Source organism: Phytophthora sojae (assembly GCF_000149755.1).
Source record: "Phytophthora sojae unplaced genomic scaffold PHYSOscaffold_2, whole genome shotgun sequence".
NCBI lineage: Eukaryota > Oomycota > Peronosporomycetes > Peronosporales > Peronosporaceae > Phytophthora > Phytophthora sojae.
Window position 1 is genome coordinate 1,049,789 of NW_009258116.1, and position 20,639 is coordinate 1,070,427.

General features: G+C 56.3%; 8 protein-coding genes across 8 annotated transcripts; 4 read left to right on the forward strand and 4 right to left on the reverse strand.

Annotated features, from left to right (window-relative positions):
• Positions 1 to 371: 371 nt before the first annotated feature.
• Positions 372 to 1,847, reverse strand: PHYSODRAFT_251159 (hypothetical protein; the record flags this gene model as incomplete). Its single annotated transcript, XM_009520090.1, has 1 exon — positions 372 to 1,847. The coding sequence occupies one exon, from the start codon at positions 1,845 to 1,847 to the stop codon at positions 372 to 374; it is 1,476 nt and encodes a 491-aa protein (XP_009518385.1).
• A 1,866-nt stretch (positions 1,848 to 3,713) lies between these two features.
• On the reverse strand, positions 3,714 to 4,931 carry PHYSODRAFT_483765 (hypothetical protein; the record flags this gene model as incomplete). Its single annotated transcript, XM_009520091.1, has 2 exons — positions 3,714 to 4,224; positions 4,357 to 4,931. Coding segments are annotated over 2 exons (1,086 nt in total), but the record flags the coding sequence as incomplete, so codon positions are not given.
• A 1,992-nt stretch (positions 4,932 to 6,923) lies between these two features.
• On the forward strand, positions 6,924 to 7,640 carry PHYSODRAFT_295644 (hypothetical protein; the record flags this gene model as incomplete). The annotated part of the gene is made up of 1 exon (XM_009520092.1): positions 6,924 to 7,640. The coding sequence occupies one exon, from the start codon at positions 6,924 to 6,926 to the stop codon at positions 7,638 to 7,640; it is 717 nt and encodes a 238-aa protein (XP_009518387.1).
• A 233-nt stretch (positions 7,641 to 7,873) lies between these two features.
• On the forward strand, positions 7,874 to 8,953 carry PHYSODRAFT_481197 (hypothetical protein; the record flags this gene model as incomplete). Its single annotated transcript, XM_009520093.1, has 2 exons — positions 7,874 to 8,455; positions 8,510 to 8,953. 2 exons carry the CDS (start codon positions 7,874 to 7,876, stop codon positions 8,951 to 8,953), a joined length of 1,026 nt encoding a protein of 341 aa, XP_009518388.1.
• A 562-nt stretch (positions 8,954 to 9,515) lies between these two features.
• PHYSODRAFT_451184 (hypothetical protein) lies at positions 9,516 to 11,051 on the forward strand (the record flags this gene model as incomplete). The annotated part of the gene is made up of 1 exon (XM_009520094.1): positions 9,516 to 11,051. A coding segment is annotated over one exon (1,536 nt), but the record flags the coding sequence as incomplete, so codon positions are not given.
• Positions 11,052 to 11,349: 298 nt separating this feature from the next.
• PHYSODRAFT_353805 (hypothetical protein) lies at positions 11,350 to 11,986 on the reverse strand. Its single transcript, XM_009520095.1, has one exon. The coding sequence runs from the start codon at positions 11,945 to 11,947 to the stop codon at positions 11,459 to 11,461; it is 489 nt and encodes a 162-aa protein (XP_009518390.1). The 5' UTR covers positions 11,948 to 11,986; the 3' UTR covers positions 11,350 to 11,458.
• Positions 11,987 to 15,791: 3,805 nt separating this feature from the next.
• On the reverse strand, positions 15,792 to 16,136 carry PHYSODRAFT_450769 (hypothetical protein; the record flags this gene model as incomplete). Its single annotated transcript, XM_009520096.1, has 1 exon — positions 15,792 to 16,136. A coding segment is annotated over one exon (345 nt), but the record flags the coding sequence as incomplete, so codon positions are not given.
• Positions 16,137 to 17,644: 1,508 nt separating this feature from the next.
• PHYSODRAFT_310656 (hypothetical protein) lies at positions 17,645 to 20,310 on the forward strand (the record flags this gene model as incomplete). The annotated part of the gene is made up of 2 exons (XM_009520097.1): positions 17,645 to 17,831; positions 18,128 to 20,310. The coding sequence occupies 2 exons, from the start codon at positions 17,645 to 17,647 to the stop codon at positions 20,308 to 20,310; spliced, it is 2,370 nt and encodes a 789-aa protein (XP_009518392.1).
• Between the last annotated feature and the right edge of the window lie 329 nt (positions 20,311 to 20,639).

Genomic DNA, 20,639 nt, shown 5'->3' on the forward strand with positions numbered 1-20,639 from the left:
GAAGCAGCAGAGCTCTCGACGAGGTTGCGGTCGGACTGCAAGTGGGTCATTGTGTTGATGTCGCCCTCGAGGAGAGTCGTTGAATGAATTTACCGGATGATAACTCGTGCTGGGGAGCACGAATTTTTCAGTTGAGTGGTGAGACGTTGCCACCGGCGAGATACCTGTCCAGGGCACTACTGCCTCGTCCTCATGCCAGGGGCGTGAATTTACCATTTTCAAAGAAACTACTGCACACACGAAGCCAAGACCGGAGTTCTTGACTGAGACAGTACCAGTGCATCAGAAATAGTTGAGCACAACAAAAGTTTGAATGCTTGAATGGGTTAACAGGTCAGAACATTGAGACAAAGCTGCTACCCCCCCCCCTCCTACGACTCGTGTTCAGCGGTGTAGTTGTAGTAGACGTGGTTCTCGTACGTGGGCGAGCAGTAGGGGAACTCGGCGTCGTTGTCCGTGGGGGCGAAGAGGCTCTTGCCGGTGGTGTACGTCACGTAGCAGCCGAGCACGAAGCACACGACGGTCACGACGATGGCCGGGATCTTCTCGTACATGGGGATGCGTTGCCAGGCCTTGATGAGGTAGAAGACGATCGGCAGCAGGATGCAGTTGACCGTGATGCAGGAGGCCCCCACAAAGTCGGCGAAGTCGGAGAAGTGGTCCTTGAAGATGATGGCCAGCACCACGAGCACCACGATAATCACGATGCGCAGCACGATGTACTTGATGGTGTTGAGGCCGCCGCGGTACTCGGCCATCTCCTCCTCGACGTCGCCCTTGTGCTCGTTCTCGGCGTCGGCCACCGACACGTACGACATCTTGGAGCTGCGGCGCGGCTCGCCCTGGGCCACGTCGCCTACCGGCGTGGCCGCCTCCATGTAGCTCACGGGGTTCTCGAGGTCGCGCGGCTTCTTCTTGTGCATGCCCAGCGCGAGCCGCTCGGCGATGTAGAAGGCCGGGTTCAGGATGACCGAGAAGGCGATGGTGATGTGCAGCTGCATGAATATGTAGGCCAGCACCACGACGCCCCAGCGCGGCGCGAAGCCCAGCGTGGTGAGCCCCGTGGTCTTGTCCGGGTAGATGGTGAACAGCAAGTTGCCCGTGATCTGGCAGCCCACGGCCGAGTAGGCCGTGCTGGCCAGCGTCAGGAAGAGGCACGAGATGAGCCCCACCGTGACGCCCACTACGCGCGGCATGCGGGTCGGGTCGCTGTGCTGGCGCTGCAGGTCCGGGATGACAATGCCGGCCCCGTAGGCGAGCGACAGGTTGCCGAACACGCCGGCCACCTGCGAGAACTTGAGCTCCGGGAACGGCACGCTCGGGTGGCCGCGCATGCCGTGCATGACGACGGCCACGCCGATGATATCGGCCAGGATCGTGCCCAGGCAGCCGGCGAAGGCCGCGCCCGATCCCTCCTTGAGCGTGGGCACCAGGCACACGGGCAGCACCATGAGCGCCATCAAGATGCTCCACGTGGTCTGGCCGAAGGCGTCCGGGAAGAGGCCGTCGAGCAGCGAGCCGCCCAGCACGAGGAAGACGCACGGGATCAGCAGACACGAGCCCATCTGCGAGATGACGCAGAGCCAGCGGCCCCACTGGCCCATGGCCCACTCGCCCAGGTCGCCGAACGTCTTGACCGAGTTGGGCGCCAGCAGCATGACCTTGGACATGGCCACGGACGAGTAGATGTTGGCGAAGGCCATGAAGGCCATGGCCACCACGGCGATGGCCGGCCCGGCCCGCGCGAAGTTGCCGGGCATACCGAGCGTACCAATGCCGTAGATGCAGCAGAAGAGGTTGAAGGACGTCTTGGCGTCCTCGAAGGTGAAGAAGGGCTTCCGGGCCATCGTGGTGAAGGCTTGAGACGGGGAGCTTGGCAGGCTTGAAGGCTTGAGACTTGAGTGGGAAGAGGCCAATTGAAAAGTGAGCTTTGCCTCGGCGTTGGCGGAGACGATGATGGCGACTGGATGACGATCCCGACGTGAGCTGGTACACTTGCGAATCCGCGACGCCGATACCACCAATAGAGTCGGCGCGGATTAAAAGTCCGCGGTTACCACAGTTGTGCACGTATCAGTGAGCAAGTGCGGTAAGCTCTGGATGTGCTGAAAGAGGTGGCTACGTGTACGTTTCCTCTGTTGGCGCCGAGTGGGAATCCAAGTCTAGGATGCAGCCATCCTTGACGCATCACCATCTCGGGATCCGCATCTCTGAGGCGCTTCAACTGCTGAGAACGGTCTTCTGCCACGTTGAAGTGGCGGCCGATGCCACAAGGCTTCCTGCCCATGTAGTGCCCAACGCCACCGCTGCGGCTTGTACTCAGGGACTTGCATTGCAGGCAGGCGAAGGGCAACGCGATTAAATGTTTCGGAGACCGAGCCGTGAGGTGGTTCTACTCATACGCGTCCCCGACTCAGAAGCCGCTCCGTATCTCTCGTCGACAGCATCCCCTCACCAGGATGTGCGGTACCACGGGCGCCGACTAACCCTGCGTGCTGTAGTCTGTACAGACTGTAAAGTTCGAGCAAGCAGGCAACAGCGCCTGCTCAAGGGGCAGCTCCTTGCCCGAGTTGCGGCATCCTTCCTCGTGTCAGCTTGAAGCTGCTGTTGACCTGACAAGGAGATGATCACGAAGGACTCGAAACATGCAGCTACATGTACTGTACAAACCAGAATGGATAGAGCAATCGACAGAAACCGCAGTGATATTCGGATTGGATCTGCTCGCTCCACGATGGATATGCATGTCTTCTCTGGAGGTGGTGCAGGCTGCGATGGAGCTCTTCCGATGAAGCTCCTTGTGTCAACTCGTGCCTGGTTCCTTCTCGTTTGGGCTGCTGATGAAGCAGAACTGCTGGGACTGCCTGGGGGAATAGATAGCAAGAGCAAGAAAAAATCACAAGGAAATGCACTTACCGTAAGTCTTACGGCGGGCAGTCGATGAACACGATGGACGGATTCGCCGCCGCACACGCTGGAGTCGATGGTGGCGACGCGGACTTGGTCGTGCTGGCCCTTGAGCCAAAATGGAACATGCTGCTCTGGCTGCGGCTTCGGGGAGCTTTTCTGCGGTGAGTTCCAGCGATCGACAGCGTCTTCTTGAGCGCTTGCGGGGAGTGAGACCGAGTGAGCCGCAGACTCGCGCTGAATCGAGCCGTGAGACTCGCGCTCCCCCTTGCACTCGCGCTCTTGTCAATCTCAAGACTATCCGCCTCGTTGTCCGTGGAGTCTCGGGGCAAATTCCCGAAGCCGAAGCCTCCGCTGCTGTTCGACGAGCTCCCGGTGCTGCGTCGTCGCTTGGTCGGAGGCTCGTAGTCGTCGCCCCCCACGCCGTTGCTCTCTCCCTGCCATTGCAGCGCTGAATCGAACGCTTGAGAGACCAAGCCCGAGCTGTACGAGCTCCGAGACGACGCGAATGGAGGCGGAGGGGTAATGGCGAAAGACAGATGAGTCTCAGTCCCTGGCGGGGGCGACGTCGGCAGCGGCACCAACGCAATCCCGCTGCTGGTGTTCCAGTCGTTCTCGCCTTTCGACGACGAGATGGAGCCGTCATGACTCAGGAGCACGATGGAGACGCGAGAGCTGGCGGGGCTGGACGTCCTCGGTCGTGGGACGAGTGGGGGCTTCGGCGACGTCACCACCGAAGGCGACGAGGCTGGAGGTGAAGTCGTCACCCCACTGGTCGTCTCGGAGCCGCGAGGGCTCAGTTTGTATCTCTTGGGCGAGCCCTCCCTGTCGTACTCGGCTTCGCTGTCTTGGGAGCCTTCGGCTACCTGCGAGAGGTGCGTGATGATAGGCTTCGGGACTTCGCCGCCGCTGCTGCGACGTCGGTACAAGCCCACGATGGACGGGTCATCGTCGTGCAAGAACCACCCGTTGCACCCGACGGACACGCGAGAGCGAGCTCGGGTGTTGTTGAATGTTCCGGTTGGGATGAAGTCGTTCATGAACGGGGAGGGCGGCGTCGTGGGGGTGTAGGACGGATACGACGAGGACGACGGAGCCTTGCGCTTGAACCCAGTGGACGCGAAGCCGCTGGTCCCTGTGTGGAGCGTGAACTTGCCGTTGCCGGTTCCATCTCTCGAGCGGAGCTTGAGCGTCGTGGGGAACGTTCGAGTTGGTACGAGGCCATGAGGCGGTGGACACGACACTGGACTGGCACAGGTGTAGCCGAATCCGCTGTCCAAGCTGGCGGCTCGAGCTCCGACCGTGCTGATATCGACGCTGAGGTCTTTGCCGCGAGTCGCCACGTGCAATCCGCAGAGCTCGAGACGGAATCGAGTGCCCTTCGAGAGGTTTTGCTGGTAGCTGGAGCTGTGGTAGTAGCTGTCGTCGAAGCCCACGCCCCAATGGAACGATGACGGCGTCTCCGCTGGATCAATGGCGTCCTGCTCCACGCAACACCCGCAGAAGAGTCGGAACCGGTGGCCGCCGTGACTGTGCAGCGATGGAAGAAAGCGATGTCGACGCTTCTCTCGCTTCTGACGGCGAGCTCGACTTGCTCTCCTGCTCCGAGTAGTGACCTTGATCTCAGCGGGTGCTTCGTTACACTCGACAAGGCTGCGCGGCCCCGGGTTTGAGTCGGCAAAGCTCCGTTTACTGGCAATTCGGACTACCGGACGAGCGCCCCCCGAGTCTGCAAAACTCCTTCGACTGCCGACGCGGACCACCGGACGAGCTCCGTTTGACTCGGTGAAGCTTCGTTTGCTGGCCACGCGCACTACGGGGCGAGCTCCACCTGAATCGGAAAATCGTCGTGGACTCGTGATTCGGATTGGGGGGCGAGCTCCGCCGGTGTCCGCGAAGCTTCGTCGGCTGGAAGCTCGAGGGCGGGGCGATCTCTTCTGGTGCCGACCGAATCGACGGACATAGGCCAATGCCCGGTACCGGAGCTTCACATGCTTTGGCGGCGGCTCCGTGGTCGTTGCCATTCGCTGTAGGGGGCTGGATTATCTGCTTTCGATCGATGGGGTAGATTCGGGAGTGAGGAAGAGGCCCGAGACTTGCTGGACGCTCGTCGGCGCTGTAACGTTGCATTGGATGGCCCAGTTGAAGCTTGACCCAGTTATTGCTCTGAGGGCCTCAAGTGGTCCGACCACAGCGTACGCTTCCAGAGCGCGGCTGACCCCAACAAACGCGCGTAGGAACGTCAACGGACACGAGCGCCAAGCCAATGATCGACGGAGTGAGTGATGCCCATGGAGAGCACCGCGTGCGACTTGCAGGAAGGACACTAGCGTGAGTCATGCTTGCATTGTGGTGTTGGCTAGCGCGACAGACTGGGCCACTAGGAGCTGAAGTTGTCCATCTACGAGAAGTGCGTGTTGAGCTCCTGTCCGGAGGCTCTGAAGTGCGAGAAGAAGCTACGGTAGTGGCTCTAGCAACCGAAGAGTGCATCCAGGTTGGTCTGCAGCTTCATGTGGTGAAGAAGTTTGCGCGTATAGTTCATCACACCGAAAGCAAACCTGACCACAGACTGTCGGTTCGGGTGCAGTAGCAGTGTGTCTGGATTTCAGGAAATCGGCCTCCTGCTCTTCCTGTGCAAGCCCTCAAGTATTTTTCTAGCAGAACCTTCGCACAACGCACCGAGCTCATTTCCCGCGTGGTGCGGGACACACAGAAGCTGCTTAGACTTGTGAGCAATGGCCATAGGTAATAGCACTTCTAGCTGTTGGTAACATTTGCACACGGGGCACCACTCACGCTCGTGATATGGCACCGTCGATGCAAGCACCATTCACATCAAGATAGCTCTCGACGCCATTGCAACAGTCGCACATCGGCGTGTGTTCGGTGGTGGCGGCTCATTCGCCCACAAGTTCCTCTGAAAGGCGGCCGATAGCGCGCATTTAGGAGCACTTCGTCACTAGCCACGCAACAATCGTCATTTTCAGCGACTGATTCTGGCCCGACTGATCTAGCTCGGCTGAGGATTCTTTTTTTGCCAAGCTTGATCGCCATGGGAATGCTAAAACTTGCTGGCACAATCGTGAAGCATAGATTTGGCTCAATTCTCGAGAGATTTCCAACATTTCGATATCTTTTTCCTGGGATAACTTTCCGAGTCGGTGCTTCCACTTGAACGCAGTAGTTCAGGATGATCACCTCCCTTAGTAAAACCACCAGCGATATTTCAGTCGCTGTTGCCGCTGCCGTAGGTGAAACTAACTTAGCGAAGACCCAAAGTGAACATGACGCGTCTTCGATAAATTCTATGGTGGATTCGGCCTCCTTGTCGCTGTGCTGGCAATCTTCGCCGCTATCCGATCTTTTTTTTTGTCTTCCTAGATCCAAAGCGGGAGCACTACTGTACATCCACTTTCAGATTGATAGAAACTGAAATCAAGCGATGGATGGGGGTAGAATGGCGTGCACTTTGTTTGTCGGCACGGATGGAGGAGAGGAAGCAGCAGTGCATTGTCCGCAGGGTATCCAGGGTTGTGTGGGAGTCTCTCAGGTCGGATCTCCCCGAGGACTCGAAGTTGTCGAAATTCCAGCAGCTAGATATCTCCGAGAGGGGACTTCGAGAACGCCAGCACCGCCCTGACGACCTGTGTAATTACGCACTGGTCAATGCTATCCTGGCCTACCAGTGTGCTTGGCCCAGCCTGGACATCGATAGAGTTCGGAGCGACATCACAGCGAACGTGGCGGAAATCCTGAGAGAGAATAGGCAATCCAGCGCCGAGATGGACGAACAGAAGCACCTCAAGAAGGCGTTTTGCAGCACGTACTTTGGTGACGCCGACGTCCGATTCCAGCGGCATCTACTGCGATGTTGCAAGAGATTCTACGAGCACCCAAATGCCTACACCGCTCCGTGTGTGACGCTGATACAGAGCTCGGGCTTCGGGAAGACGCGAATGTTGTTCGAAGTGGCCAAGAAACTAGCTCAAACCACCACAGAGCACGAGAATTTCGGCATGCGGCTCATGTACGTTTGTGCACGTAACGTCGAGCGCTCGACCTCGACTAAGTTCCCGGTTGCGACTCCATATCTGTCCGAGTTCTTTTTCCAAGACACACAAATCGCTCCTCGGTTGCTGACGACTCTCGAGTACGCGTGCGCAAACTGGGAGTCGGTGAAGACGGACTGGTTTGGATTGTTTGGCGTGGGTGAAGAGGGTCAAGAAGTTACGAGCAAGAAGCACCAGCGTTCTCCAGGTGCTACTACCGATGAGACTCTGGCGTCCGAGTTGAGAAGAATCATTATTGGAGAAGTGAAGAATCAAGAACCGTCCTCTAAGAAATCTCGAGGTTCTTCCGGGTCTGTGGAGCGAGATGGGAGCGTGAAGGTGCTGGTGTTGGTGATTGATGAGGCTGCGTCTCTGCTGGAGAAGAAGACCTGCAATGGAAGCGATCATCTCTCCACGCTGCGCAAGGCGTTGACTGAGGCGAGCAACATCTTGCAAGTAAAGAAGCGCAAGACCATGATATTGGCCGTACTTGTCGACAGCAACCCGGAAATTATCAACGCCCCCCCCCCCTTCATCGACCAGACACCTCCAGTTAGACTACAGTCTACCCAAAACGACGAGATCCTTTCCTCCGTTCGTGCTCACTCACACGATGGACGTCATCCTTCACAGGATGCGCTCGTCAGAAACCGTCGGGGTCGACTACAAAGCGCTGGAACTTGAGAGCGACGGAGGAAAGGATTGGGATACGCTCGTCTCGATGGGTCGGTCCCTGTGGCGCAGCTATCCAAGTCATGAAGTGCTTGTCTTGGCTGCTCAGACGTTGCTGTGTGGGTTTACCCCCGTTGAGAACGTACGGCAACGAGAGTTTGTACGGCGTCGCGTCCATGTTGTGTCGTCTTGGATTGCGCCCGCAGTCGAACTCAGTGTTGGCGCCGAAACTTGTCGCGGAGTTGATGGCGGTGCTCGACTATGTGGACTACAAGGGCGAGTTTCGTATCTGTTTGCCCCTGGAAGCGTACATTCTGCCTGAGCTCCAACATCTGCTGATGAAAGGGAATCTTGATGTCGAGGTGGCACGCATTGTGCTGCTTCTGACGAGGGATGCGACCACCAGAGACGGCCAGTCGGTTGATGCGTTCACGCTGTACAGTGACGAGAATTGTTATCGAGGCCAGCTTTGCTCCGTTTTGAGTCTGCTGGAACATCTCGACGGCTCACAGATTTCTTCTGCTGAGTTCAAAAGACCCATGCTATTCAACGCTGTTCGGGAAAGGGAACACAGCACCAAGGCCGTAGCAACACCGGAGATAGGGCTCACAGACGATGCGTCAGCAGATCAAACGACTAAGTTCGAGTGTTGGAGGAATGCCTGGAAGGAATGGAGCGTTGGCTTCAGTCACTTTATTGAGCTGATGGAGGTGCCTACTGAAGTGACGCTGTGGTTCTTGCTGGGTCGACGTGCGGCGGGCGTGTTTCCGCGCAACCACAAGCGAGCTGATCTGATCATCCCGATCCTTCGCAAGAATACCGGCGAGGTCTCGTTCATCCTGGTAAAAGCCAAGAGATGCGACCCGGCTTTAGTGAATGAGCTGACGCCTTCGAACGTGTTTGATGTGGAGGAAGAGAACCAGATCAAGAACGAGTTGTCCGAGTATTCGACCTTCAAGGTAATCCGGATATCCATGGGACTACGGGAGTGCAGTGCGAATCTACCGCCGCAGTCATATCTCATCGATAATGACAAGGCAACGGCCTCAGATAGAGGAAACTCGTACTTGTTGAGTCTCCAGGGCATCTGCGGCTTGGAGACTTCGTTGACGCATTGGCCGCTCTTACTGTCGGAGAAGATTTCAGACCAGCTCGCGCACCTCGCCGACTCAAGGTGGTGGGACCCGTGGGCTCGGGTCCAAGCAGACCTGGCGCGTCGAGGCAAAGAGAGCACCGCTGGTGCGATGAAAGTCGAATTGCCCGACGACGAGTTAGTAGAGGGGGCAGCGTGTCCTCTTCGAATCATCCCGTACAGCGGAGAGTGAGGGATAATACGACGCCCCCGATGTTTAACGAAGTGAACATGTTCTGGTCTTCTGCCTGGATGTAGTCTACCATCCTACGCAGTGAGTGGCCTGACTTGAGGTCAACCTGGTGTCTCCAGCGCTTCAATCCGTCCAGCAGCAGACACCTTATCAATGGACGGGCACTTACGACCACACGGATAGGCCCCTGGCTGGATAGCACCGCAGTGCCTAAGTAGCACCTGACCTAATATTCCGCAGCAGTGCCCCCACACCGAGGCGATCCGACGTGTACTCTGGATGGTGCTGGCCCTGACAACGATGCTTGAGCAGCCTATCCGACCATCCTAGTGCGACTGCATAGGTCAACCCGTATAGCAACGCGGTGGGTGCGTCTTCGATTCCGAAAGCTACCTATCTACCTACCGCCGCCTGACCGGAGACTTGAAGCCTCAATGCAGGCACCGCGCCGCACCGAGCCTCTTCCACCGCGCATCCCACCTCCCTTGGCTCTCTTGCAGTCGACGGCCATGCCAAAAGAATTGACGCGGGTCTTCACTCTCCAATTCGCTTGCTGGCTGGCATGCATCCGAGTGCAGACAGTCCGGCGACGGCGTCTGCCACTGTGACCGCAGTGCTGGGGGCCTCGGTGTCCTCCTCGAACCTGTCGGCGGGGCTTCGCAAGGTGCGGCTTAGTGACCGGGAGCTGCTCCAGCGCGCGCAGCGTATGGTTGTCCCCGATGAGCCCGTCAACCTTCGAGGACTATCGGCGAAGCGTGGGTGGAAGCACGTCAGGGCTGGAGTCTCGGGAGGGATGAACATGCACTTTAGGGTGCTACGCGGAGCTCAAGCGCAGTCCCGGCAGTGCCAAGTGGTCGTTGGTGGGGACATCCACGCTCAAGTGTCGGAGCTGGTGTCGCTTTTGAGAGCTCCGACGGAGAGCGAGAGCAACGCTCTGCTGCGTGCATTGTACGGCTCTCACTTCATCTACAGTTCACTTGTGCACGCTGTTACTAGTCCCAGCTCGGAGCGGGGGTCGCTGTTTTCGCCTCTGTCTCGAGGAAGCGCGGTGGCTACAGGACAGCAACTCATGGTGCGGACCATCAGCTTCGTGCACTCGGGGGTGTTCAACCACTTCAAGCAGCGAAGATCCTCTCCTGATATCCCATCGAGCTCCATCTCGACAGCGGATTCTCATAGTTCCATCCACCGACGCGAGACTCGAGGCACCAAGAACGAACAGTGCTGCTACGTTGAGCTACTGACGCCGACCCAAGAAGGCTTCAAGATGGTGTTTTGCTCGCTGGATGAAGCGGAGGTGACGGCAGGGAAGGCCCCACCCGACCGCGTGATCGCGCTGCACCCTATCTCGGCCTGGCTTACAGCCGAGCCCAAGCCTGGTAATCCAGGAACACTTCAACTTACCTTCCAAGCTGCGTTCCCTGGCGAAGTAGCTGGTGGATGCGACTCGCGACTGGCCCAAGCTCGACTGCTCTTTATCGCTAGAAGACTCTGTCGACTGGAGAAGGTGCTGCGTCGACGCCGTCGCTTCCATCTCCACCAACTCACTGCATCTGGGAGACTCTGGCAAACGCTATTGAAACCTTTCCGAGCTTTGGGCGTGACAGACGATGATACTTCGGGCGGGACGCACCACAACTGGCACTGCATTGCCTGTACACGTTCTCTTCTCCCTACGCTGCGCAAACGCTGGCGTCGCTGCGACTTGTGCGCGTATCGAGTGTGTGCTGAGCCATCGTGTTGTTCGCAAGAGCGAGTGGCTATCTACAGCCGCTACGTCGCCCCGCTGCTAGTCTGCGCCCGCTGCCGCGAATGCATCGACGAGCGAGATAGCCCCCATCCTCACAGTGCGAATCGAGTCGGAGGCGTGGCGGGCGACATTCGCTACGCAGGAGTTAGTCTACGCTTTACTAACCAAAACAGTGAGCTTGAGCCGGAGCTCGAACTGGACCCGTCCGGCCGGAGTCGGTATCGACTGGCGGGCTCGAGTACTGCTCCACGCTCCAGTGGAGGGGGAGAAAGAAAGCGAAGAACGCAGTCCGACCCACCGCCATTGCTGGCCTTGGCGTTCTCAAGCTCAGGCGACGACAACAGCTCGTCGGGCCCTGAGCTTCTTCTCGGCCCGGGATCGAAATAAAGGAAGCGATCACTTATCATCGCAGCGCGACCCTGTTCACACAACTGTATAGATGCATCCAAAACAACGCAACCTGTAGACCTCATGACCAAACCATTGTCTAGCAATTCATGTTCGGCCACAAACGGTGCTACTGTCGTGCCTGGCAATGGTTCGTTTCCCCGACAACACTCCAGCCCCAAGGCCAGCTCCAAGTATCGCTTTGGCATCATGTGCTTTATTAGTAAGTTTACCACTGCAGTTCTTCCGTCGGAACCGCATTCATACAATACACACCTTACTTACACAACTCGACTGCATTGCACGCCACGCGCACCATATCCATCCAACTCATTGAGAACGTCCAGAGGGTGTAGTGCTCAGGCCCTTTACGGCGGGCAGTCGATGAAAATGATCGACGGGTGCGCAGCTTCAGACGAAGATGCACGCGGGATCATCTGCTGGCCTCGGCCTGACGCAAGGCCAAAGTGCCTCAAGTGCTCGTAGCTGGGGGACATGGGCTGCGGGGAGCCCGCGGGCGTGGTGTGGCAGCTCCAGCCTGCTGCTTCCATGTTGCTGGGGTGGGAGATCCCGTGGATCGTGAATCGGCGTCGGTTCTTGGTCTGGTACGAAATGCGGCGCTGCTCCTCCGCTACAGCGGCAGCAGCGTCGAGCTCACGCTGCGCCGACCCGCCCAACCCGAACATGGCGCGCAGGCCGGAGCCGTGCGAGTGGGACCGGCGGGATCGCTGCGTCACGGCGGACTTGTTCCGCCTGGTTTTCTGCTTGGTGGCCGCGGTCTCCGTTGATGACCGGGTGGCCTCGTCTTCCGAGCTGGCGCTACTGCTGCGGTGGTTTCGGAACCACTTGAGAGGCATGACTTCTGTGTGTTTAGCTGCTTTGACTTGTGATCTACGCGACCAATGCGGGAATGAACTTCCTTCCACCGGCGGCGTCTGCGCGGCGCCAATCGAACGCCATTCTCTGCGCGTAAACCTTATTCTTCGGCGGGGCCAGGAAACAGTCCAGACACAAGCAGCTCCAGCCACAAGGCCCCGTCCAGGCTTTCGCTGACGCTTTGCTGCCTTTGGTGGCGTCGGCTTTTGCATTTGCGGCTGTTTGGCTGGGCTTTCCTGCTGCGCGCGTTTCGATTACAAAATTCTCCCGATTCTCTCCCCGAAACGGTCCGTGGTTTTTGTCGGCGCGAGAAAAAGTTTGGGAAAGCGACGCCTTGTTGTTGTGGGGCTACGTGGGACTATTGAGCGAGCACCACACCGCTGAGCGTTATCGCAGCGTCATACGGCAGAGGTGAGGCGGCCGACAGCGTTGGCCTCGCAATATTTGTGTGGCGGGATTTTCAAACGCGTAGCAGTTGAGCACTTCGAGGCCGAATTCTGGGGCGGATTTTCCAAAAAAGAAGGCCAGACACAACTTGCATGGTCCATTTTTTCCTGTGGATGCTCAAACAACAACTAATGCACGCTCCGTTTGCCTCGCAGCATCGTTTCCAGGCATGCATTTGCTACATTGTTTCCACGCATACTCGCGTCGACGTTCGTAGGCAGTGTGAACATATTCCATCATATCGATCATAGTACATCGTAGCGCGTAAGAGACTACCTATTGATAAATAGTATTGAATTATGATACAATAGGCTAAGCCCCAGCACCAGTACTTTGTTTTATCGCTGCCAAGATGGCTACACGCAAGCACCACGCCGCCACGCGCCCGCTGAATCTCGACCTGGCAAGCTCGCTAGCATAGCGCCAATGAAGCGTGGAGCTTGCGCTGACGCGGGAGGGGATATCCTGGTCTCGAGCTCGCGCTCCAGAGCACCGCTGGCTCCAATTCCTGATCTCGACCGTTTCCTTAGCGACTGACTAAAGCACCGCCGCACGCCGAAAATCGGCGTACGTGGTGTGAGCGAGCACTCCATCGTTCTCTCTATCGTGGCGTCCTGCAGGGCTCCACGTTGCTCCACGAGCTTGTTCACCCGTACGCCACCGAGACTATCCTGTGTGCGTTCAGCGACGTGATGACAAGACCTGTACGGAACGAGATGCCAGCGGTTGACAAACTGCTTCGGCGTCGGTATGAGAGCGCTGCAGAGTGAACACGGTCGAGCAGAGCAGAAGCTGGTACAGTACTACAACCAAGGTGCCGACGTAAAGCAGCGCGGCGCTATCTGACGCGGACTAAGATGAAGTTGGAGTTTTCGGTGCCACGCTGACTCCAGCTGGCAGAGTCCACTTAGCGCTCTTGACCGAGCGCAACTCGACTCATGCCACGTAGCTGGCGAAGGACTGAGGTAGGACGAGCGCAGCACTGCGGGTCAAAGAGGGGGCATTGCTGGTCATTATTATTATATATATTGAATTAAAGTGTCAATAATAATACTAATATAAATATTTTAAATAATTAAATATTTCAATTTTGTACACCTTGCTTGACTGTGTTTTTCTATACCCTGAAATCGTCAATAATCTTCAATATGGTTCTGGCCAATATTACATTTTGCTGAGGGGGGTGTTTCAGCACCGAAAGAATCGGCTGTAGCACCTACACTTAAGTGAACACCACCACAGCAATACAAAAAAACACCGACATAGCAAATATAGCATATCCACGGATGGAATAGGAGTTCGCCATCATACTCACGTGTAATAACACCGACAGGAAGGGGTTCAAGCACGTATATTCGTTACCTATGTACACATAGAAAAGTGGTCGACTAGCTCATCAGATTCAACGCGATTGCCACCACGCATCAATCCCTCTGCGCTTTAAGCGCTCAGTACGGCAATTCCGCATGACCGACGGGGGTACGGCGGTAATTTGGCCAAGCTCGAGGACCCGACAGTCCCGGGCGATGTGGCCGTAACAAACTGCTGCAACATCTCCCTATCATGAAAACCAACTTCCGCCGTCACGCGCTAGAGTATCTTAATCATCTCACCCGCATTCACGCGTCGCTTGTCGTGCAGAATGTGAACACCTTGGCGGGCGTCTCGACATTTGACGAGGATCCGTTCAACGACTGAACGGGGATGTGGTTGAGGACGTCCACGAATTTGTCATGTACGAGCGTCGTCACACAGACTAAAGCGGGATCAACCCGCACCTGAGCGTCATCGTGTAGACAATCCTGCGCGCATACATGGCCTGGAATAAACAATAGATGAGAATGGTCAGGCGAACATCGAGGTCACACTTGTAAGGTTGGTCGTCAGTAAAACTTTAACCTAAATTTTAGTGAATATCAATGCAACGGTATATTGAGAGATAAGTAGAATGAATAAAAGATGCGAGCAAGCATAATTCCTCTAACGCTTAGCGATAGTTGTTCGTGCCCGCTTATCATTTTGTAAGCGAGACTCAATCGATCGCTTCGTTGGTTTTGGTGCGCGACGAGAGCGACGAACGCCGACCTGAACATTTGTGTTCATAGGGTCCTCCGATGTAGTGCTGCGCCCACCACCACGTGGACGCTCGACTTGGTTTGCCAATTCGACAACAGGACAAATAGTAAGCCCGCTTCGGACGTTTTCGGGCTCACGGTCGTCCTGAGAGAGCTGGACCGAAAGTTGAATTGGGGCTGCTGGAAGCGATAGCTGAGTACTCGTACATGGCAAATCCGACACCGCATCCTGCGTACTGTCGTCATCACGCCCATCGTTCTGTTCTACCTGCTGTACAGCAGGGGCCGGTTCGCGATAAATAGTTTGCAGAAGCTGCCGTTCAGTATCGGGTTCAATCGTACTGCTGCCTGCAACCTGATCCAGTTCTTGGGTTTGTTGCAGTCCTTGGACGCGTGTAGTGGGGGTATCTTCGGCGGGATCCGCTCTGACACCATGCAGAGCATTCGCGTCAACGACAGCTGCAGATTCCACGCGCACCCGATCTGCGCGATAAGGCGGGTGCACGAACTGCCTGCCATTGTTGCCTACGCCTGGCATATGCACGCCTGCATGGATACACGATGCAGCAAGATGACAACAGGCACCGTTTTTCTCGAAATATGGGCAAGGGCAAGCCTTGCTGCGGACATCAATAACCCAGCCCGCAGCGGGCATGCCTTCGAGTTGCTTGCGCCTTGTATTGGCTGATTTAATTGACTGCTTCACCACTTCTTCTCTGTGGCGGTTAGAGCCAAAGGCCGATGCAGGACGCGGTACAAATCGGCCTGGACAGTCCCAATCGGAGGCAGACGCTCTACGGAAATGCAACCTCGGCGGCGCAAAAGCCGGTACAGGAGCATGAGCCTTTTTGAGGCTGTAGGAAAATTGCAAAAAACCACATTTCGATGCAGAAAACCAAGCCGCGCACCATTAAGACTCTTGATCAATTCATCGGGCGTATGCTCATTGCTTGGGCACTCCAGTTTCAAGCGCCGATGATACTGCTCAAGCGGATTATTGGTCGCAGCATATCCTCGCGGGGTGTAGAACGCCTGCCATTCAGCAAAGCGCTGGGTCTCAATCCACTGCTTTGTCTCATGGTCTGTAAGTTTGCGGACGGCAGATCCTGCAGCTAGTCCCCTCCACCTCCCCAAAACCCGCGCTTTTTCAGCTTCAAAATCCGGCCGCAGTGCATAGTGCATGTCATAGAGATCTTCAAACACAGCTGCCGTGTCGTCGTAGGAGACGCGAAACTCCGCTGCGTACTTCCCCACGTTCTTAGTGACATGGAACCAACACATTAGAACGGTAGAATGGCACGGATGCATTGAATTGGGCTTTGTCAGCGTCCATCATCACGTACTGAGGGGCATAAGGTACATTGCAGATATCCACACAGACCCGTTTATTGTAGCGAAGACACCAACCGATATCCAGCTTCCGCTTCTGGGATGTACAGAAGTAGGCTAGCGGCACAAAGTGGCAACTTTGATCCGAGTAGCCAAATGCAAAGACCGAGTAGCCATGGATGGCCATGCTATGGGTACTATCGAGGTGCAGAATCGTTGTACAGTCACGGCGATTCTGTACCGAGATGTAATCGCGGATTTGACGAATGCACGTCATCCCAACACGAAACGGGAATGCCTCTGATCCATCTCCTAAGCGCGACACAATGCTTGTGCTTCCCGGTCGCGCATCCGGTTGCGTGTCGCAAAGGATCATCATCTCAAACTCGTCTAATGTCGCTATATCTTGTTACTCGTAGAGGTGGCCATTGCAAATCTCGATTGTAGGCGCCATTTCGTTCTTAGGATTTTTCCGTCTCCAATTTTTCACAAAGTCCACAACCTGCTGGTCTTCGGGCGGGGGCCCACGCATGTCACCTTCGTGCACCATGCTACAGATAACGGCAAACAAACGCGAAGCCGTCGTTTTCACACCCGAGCTGAGCTGCTCCACTATGAAGGTCGGACCTTCATCTCAGGCGTTAACTTGCACACGATGGGGCTGGAGGACCCGTCGACGTCCGCCAGGTGGGCGTCCTGTTGAAAGACCTCCTGCACATCGGACGATTGGCAAATCTTGAACTTATATCGGCATGGACAGTCCCCCGGGGCATCAATGGCTGAGTCATTCTCGTCATCGTCTTCAGAGCGATGAGGATGGCATCGCCGCGATCGGCACTTTGTAGTCTGAACTCGCATTTTGTGCATGGCAGTAGCGAGAGCGTAGTTCTTGTTGAGTAGATGGTCGATTGTGCAGTTCGTACGGTCACTCCTCTTGATGCTTCGCCTAGGGATGGTATCACGAAAGGCTTCAAACGCCTCAGAGGCGGTCGCCGATGCCCAGATCTTAGTCCACCTTGGTGATTCAACCTCATCTGCGCTGTCGGAGTCCGAAGAAGGTAGAGACCCCAGGGTGTCGGCTGTGTTTTCCTCACGGCCCTCCATGGCAAGTTGCTAACTGCTAAAAGGTAGTGTCCCGTCGCCAACAAGTGGGTGGCTGCTCTATTTTAGTCGGGGGTTTCCATTATATTTTAGGTGGTGCTTCCTATTTATACAGTGGGTATCCCAACACAATTTCTAGGTGCTGCTACACTTTTTATGGTTACACAAAACACTGAGTGATGGTGTGTAATCTCTCCACTCCATTTTGCTTTATATTCATGTCAAGACATACTTTTGCCTGTGCATCCAGTCCCGAGGCTCGAATCAAGCGATACCCAGCTTCTCCAGACCGGTGGTGCGCCCTACTCGAAACAAGCTGGACGCTGCCAGTGCACTGTCAGCCTTTGCTTTCGAAAATGGTGCGTCGACGTTTCACCGAGTCGGTTGTAAGAGGACGATGGACTGGGGTCCCCAGCTCGTACGGAGCCTTCGACATGTGCACACTTTGCAAGAGGGATGACCCTGCAGCGGGAAGCGGCGAGTAGATCATTGGCAAGAGCTGGGAAAGATGCTCAAACTCCTCGACCTCGAGCAGTTCCCTGGTGGCAAGAGGAGGCAAGTCGACCACCCTGGCCTTCGGCGAGTCCGGTTTCGAGCTGTTCCGTTCCGTCTCGAAGCCAGCTAGCTTACTGGTGCGCGTACTGGGCCGTTGAGAACACCCACAGCTCGATTCCTGCCCAGCGCCGCGCGATTTCCCTTGAAGACCCGTTGGGGTGAAGTCCTCCGATGAACGCAAAGCCGTTGTTGTGGTGCGCTTTCCGCCAGCACGATATCGTCAAGTCTGCAAGGTGGACTCTACGTGTTTCCAGCCACAGCAACTGCAGCAGCACTCACTCCCCCGCCCTGATCAAAACTCTCTCCATCAAACCTGAAAGGCGTCAACCTCTTTACTGGGCACCGGCACCTGATGACGGTCATCAGGGGAGTGAAGCGACTCGATCGATCTCCATGAAGCCGCTTTACGAATATTAGGTAAAGTTCAGTCCGGCGTAACGTGTTTCCCAACGCCACCCCTTAGCCGCATCCGGCGCCTTCCACGGCACTCACTGGGCGACTACGGGCTGTATGCCATTCGACAATTCACCGCGTCGAGATCTCTCCACTTCGCCTGTTCAAACATGCGGGTCCGGAGCGTTCGCTTGCGCCTGGAACGACCGGTAAGCAGCCACCTCGAGAACTCTGGGACTTCCACTGCGACTACCGGGTCAGTGGCGAGCTCCTGGACCGATGGCGAGCCGCCGGCACCGCCTTTGACTCTGTCTATCACTCTACGAGATCTAGTGGCCGAGGCCGAAGCGCTCCACGACCGACTGGACTTCGCCACCTTCGTCGACCTGGCAGAGTCCCCTTGCCTGCCGCACTATCGCGACGGCCAGCCCCAGTGGAAGCGCGTTGAGAAATCCTCTACCTTCACACTGCTCAAGCGCGACGACGAGGTGTTGGCTCTAGCTCGACTGGACGCGAGCGTTGAAGAGGTGGCCAACATCTTGGCAGCCACCACGGATCCGCTACACGCCGCTGCGATGAAGGGACTCTACGGCGACGCGTTCATCTCCGGCAGCGTGGCGTATGTTCAACGACCAAACACTTACGAGCACGACCCAGTGCACCAGCATCTCGCAGTGAAGACGACCAGCTTCGTGCACTCCGATATACTGGGTAAGAACGAGCAGTGGTGCTTCGCTGAGAACTTCCGCTGCAAACCTGAAGGCGGCAGCTTCACTCTCACGCAGGGATCGCTGTCTGTAAGCCAAGCCCTTTCATTGCCTGCGCGATCGGCGTTGAAGGATAGCGCGCGTCGTGTGGCACAGCTTCGAGACGTGACAGCAGCTTATCTGGTGGAGCGAATGCCTGGGAACCATGGGATCCGAGTGGTTTTCCATGCAATCTACAAGTTTGGCGGTATCGGTGGCGAGAAGAACGACGCTGAAGGAGAAGCGCCTGTGGTAATGCGGAAGGCTGTGCGCGCGCGCTTGCTGCGTCTTGCACGCGGCGTCGCAAAACTCTCGCAACTGGTGCGTCGTCGTCGGTTCGGAGCTCAAGTGTACGCGGATTGCTCGGCTTTCGACGTGCAGAACCCTCGCTGCACGTGTTGTACGAGGAAACTTTCGTTCCTGATGCTCATGCCGCGCACTCGGTGCTACCTCTGCGGCTACTACGTGTGCGTGACCTGTACTTCGTCCGAGAAGATGGAGACCCACAACGGCCGCCTCGCCTCCATCATCGTCTGCACTCGGTGCCGACTGAGCGTCACTTCTTGCGACTACAATCACATGCTGACGGTGCTTCCAGGCCCCGAGCGTGCGCTACCAGATCCATCCCCGCGCTCGGCATTAATCAAGCCGCTCTCTTCATCAAGTCGATCGAGCAGAACGTCAAGCCGGACGTCCGACCTGTCATCCTTCTCGACGGTGAGCTCGGATTCTTCATCAAGCCAAATGCTCGCCGAGTTGCTCGGTTTGGTCGTGGATAGCGACTCGGACGACGTCACATCTGGAAAGCGGCAAGCGGCATTCATGGTGCTCAACCAGCTTCTAACGGCGGACCAAGAAGAGGCCCAAGTGCAGGCAGATGAGAACAAAAAGAAGCTGAATGCTGCTATCCCGTTGTCGCCGCACGCAGAAGCTGCCCATAAGGCGTTGGATATATCCGCGTACCCTGAAGATCCTGCCGAGTGCAAGTTCGCAAGTGCTGAGAGTCGTCCGTATCCAATGGTACCCGCTGTGATTCCGAGCGATACGGACTCGAGCGATCCACCCGAGCCAATTATTTATCCCATCCCGGCAAATGAAGATGTTCGCTTGGCTGCAATTGAGCACTTCAAGCTTCACGAAGTCCTGAATGTGCCCGAATTGAACGTCATCTGCGCGCTTGCTGCCGCTGAAATGGGCTGCCCACACAGCGTCATCACTCTCGTGGAGTGCGAGGTCGTGACGCTACTTGCGACCAATGACCCCGAAAATTGGGACCTTGGTAGTGGAACCCCCCGTGAACAAACGTTCTGCCAGCACTTTGTCATGGACGACCAGCCGCTGCTCGTGCGCCACGCCGAGGCTGACATGAGATTCTACCACATCGCGCCCGTGACAATGCGAAGCTTGCGCTTCTACGCAGGATTTCCTGTGTCCGTTAGCTCCGTGATGAAGTCGGGAAGGCCAGGTGAACCTGACAAGGTCGTCGTTGGAGCGTTGTGCTGCCTCGATGCTAAGCCGCACCAAATCACGAGGTCGCAGTACTGGCGGATGATGAAGCTCGCAGATGCGGCCTCGAGTATCCTCGAGAAAAACGCGAAGGAGTATGGTAAAGACCACAAAAACTATCCACGAGTCCAAAACGTGGTCGGAGCCGAAGCTACTACGCAGAAGAACGCAACTGCAGCAGTCGCCTGCTAAGTCGGTTTGTGAGATTTTTTCTTACTTCTTGGACGATGAAGGGAATGCATGTTGATAATAAGCTGCTAAAAAACTCTAGCACGATCATAGGAACAATGTAAATACTTCAAGATAAAAATCTAAAGTGCAGCTAGCGAGGAGCTGCGCCTTTCACATCTCATGGATTTGCTCGCTGGCAACTCGATTGAATCAGGATACCTAGAGCTGAACCCTCTGAGTCAAGGCACGAATGGAGGAGAAAAGCAGTCGGAAGAGACCGGGAGCTCCGAGCTGAAATGAGCTCCAACGCTTTCCGAGATCGTTCAACAGATTTGGGACATCGTCAGCGT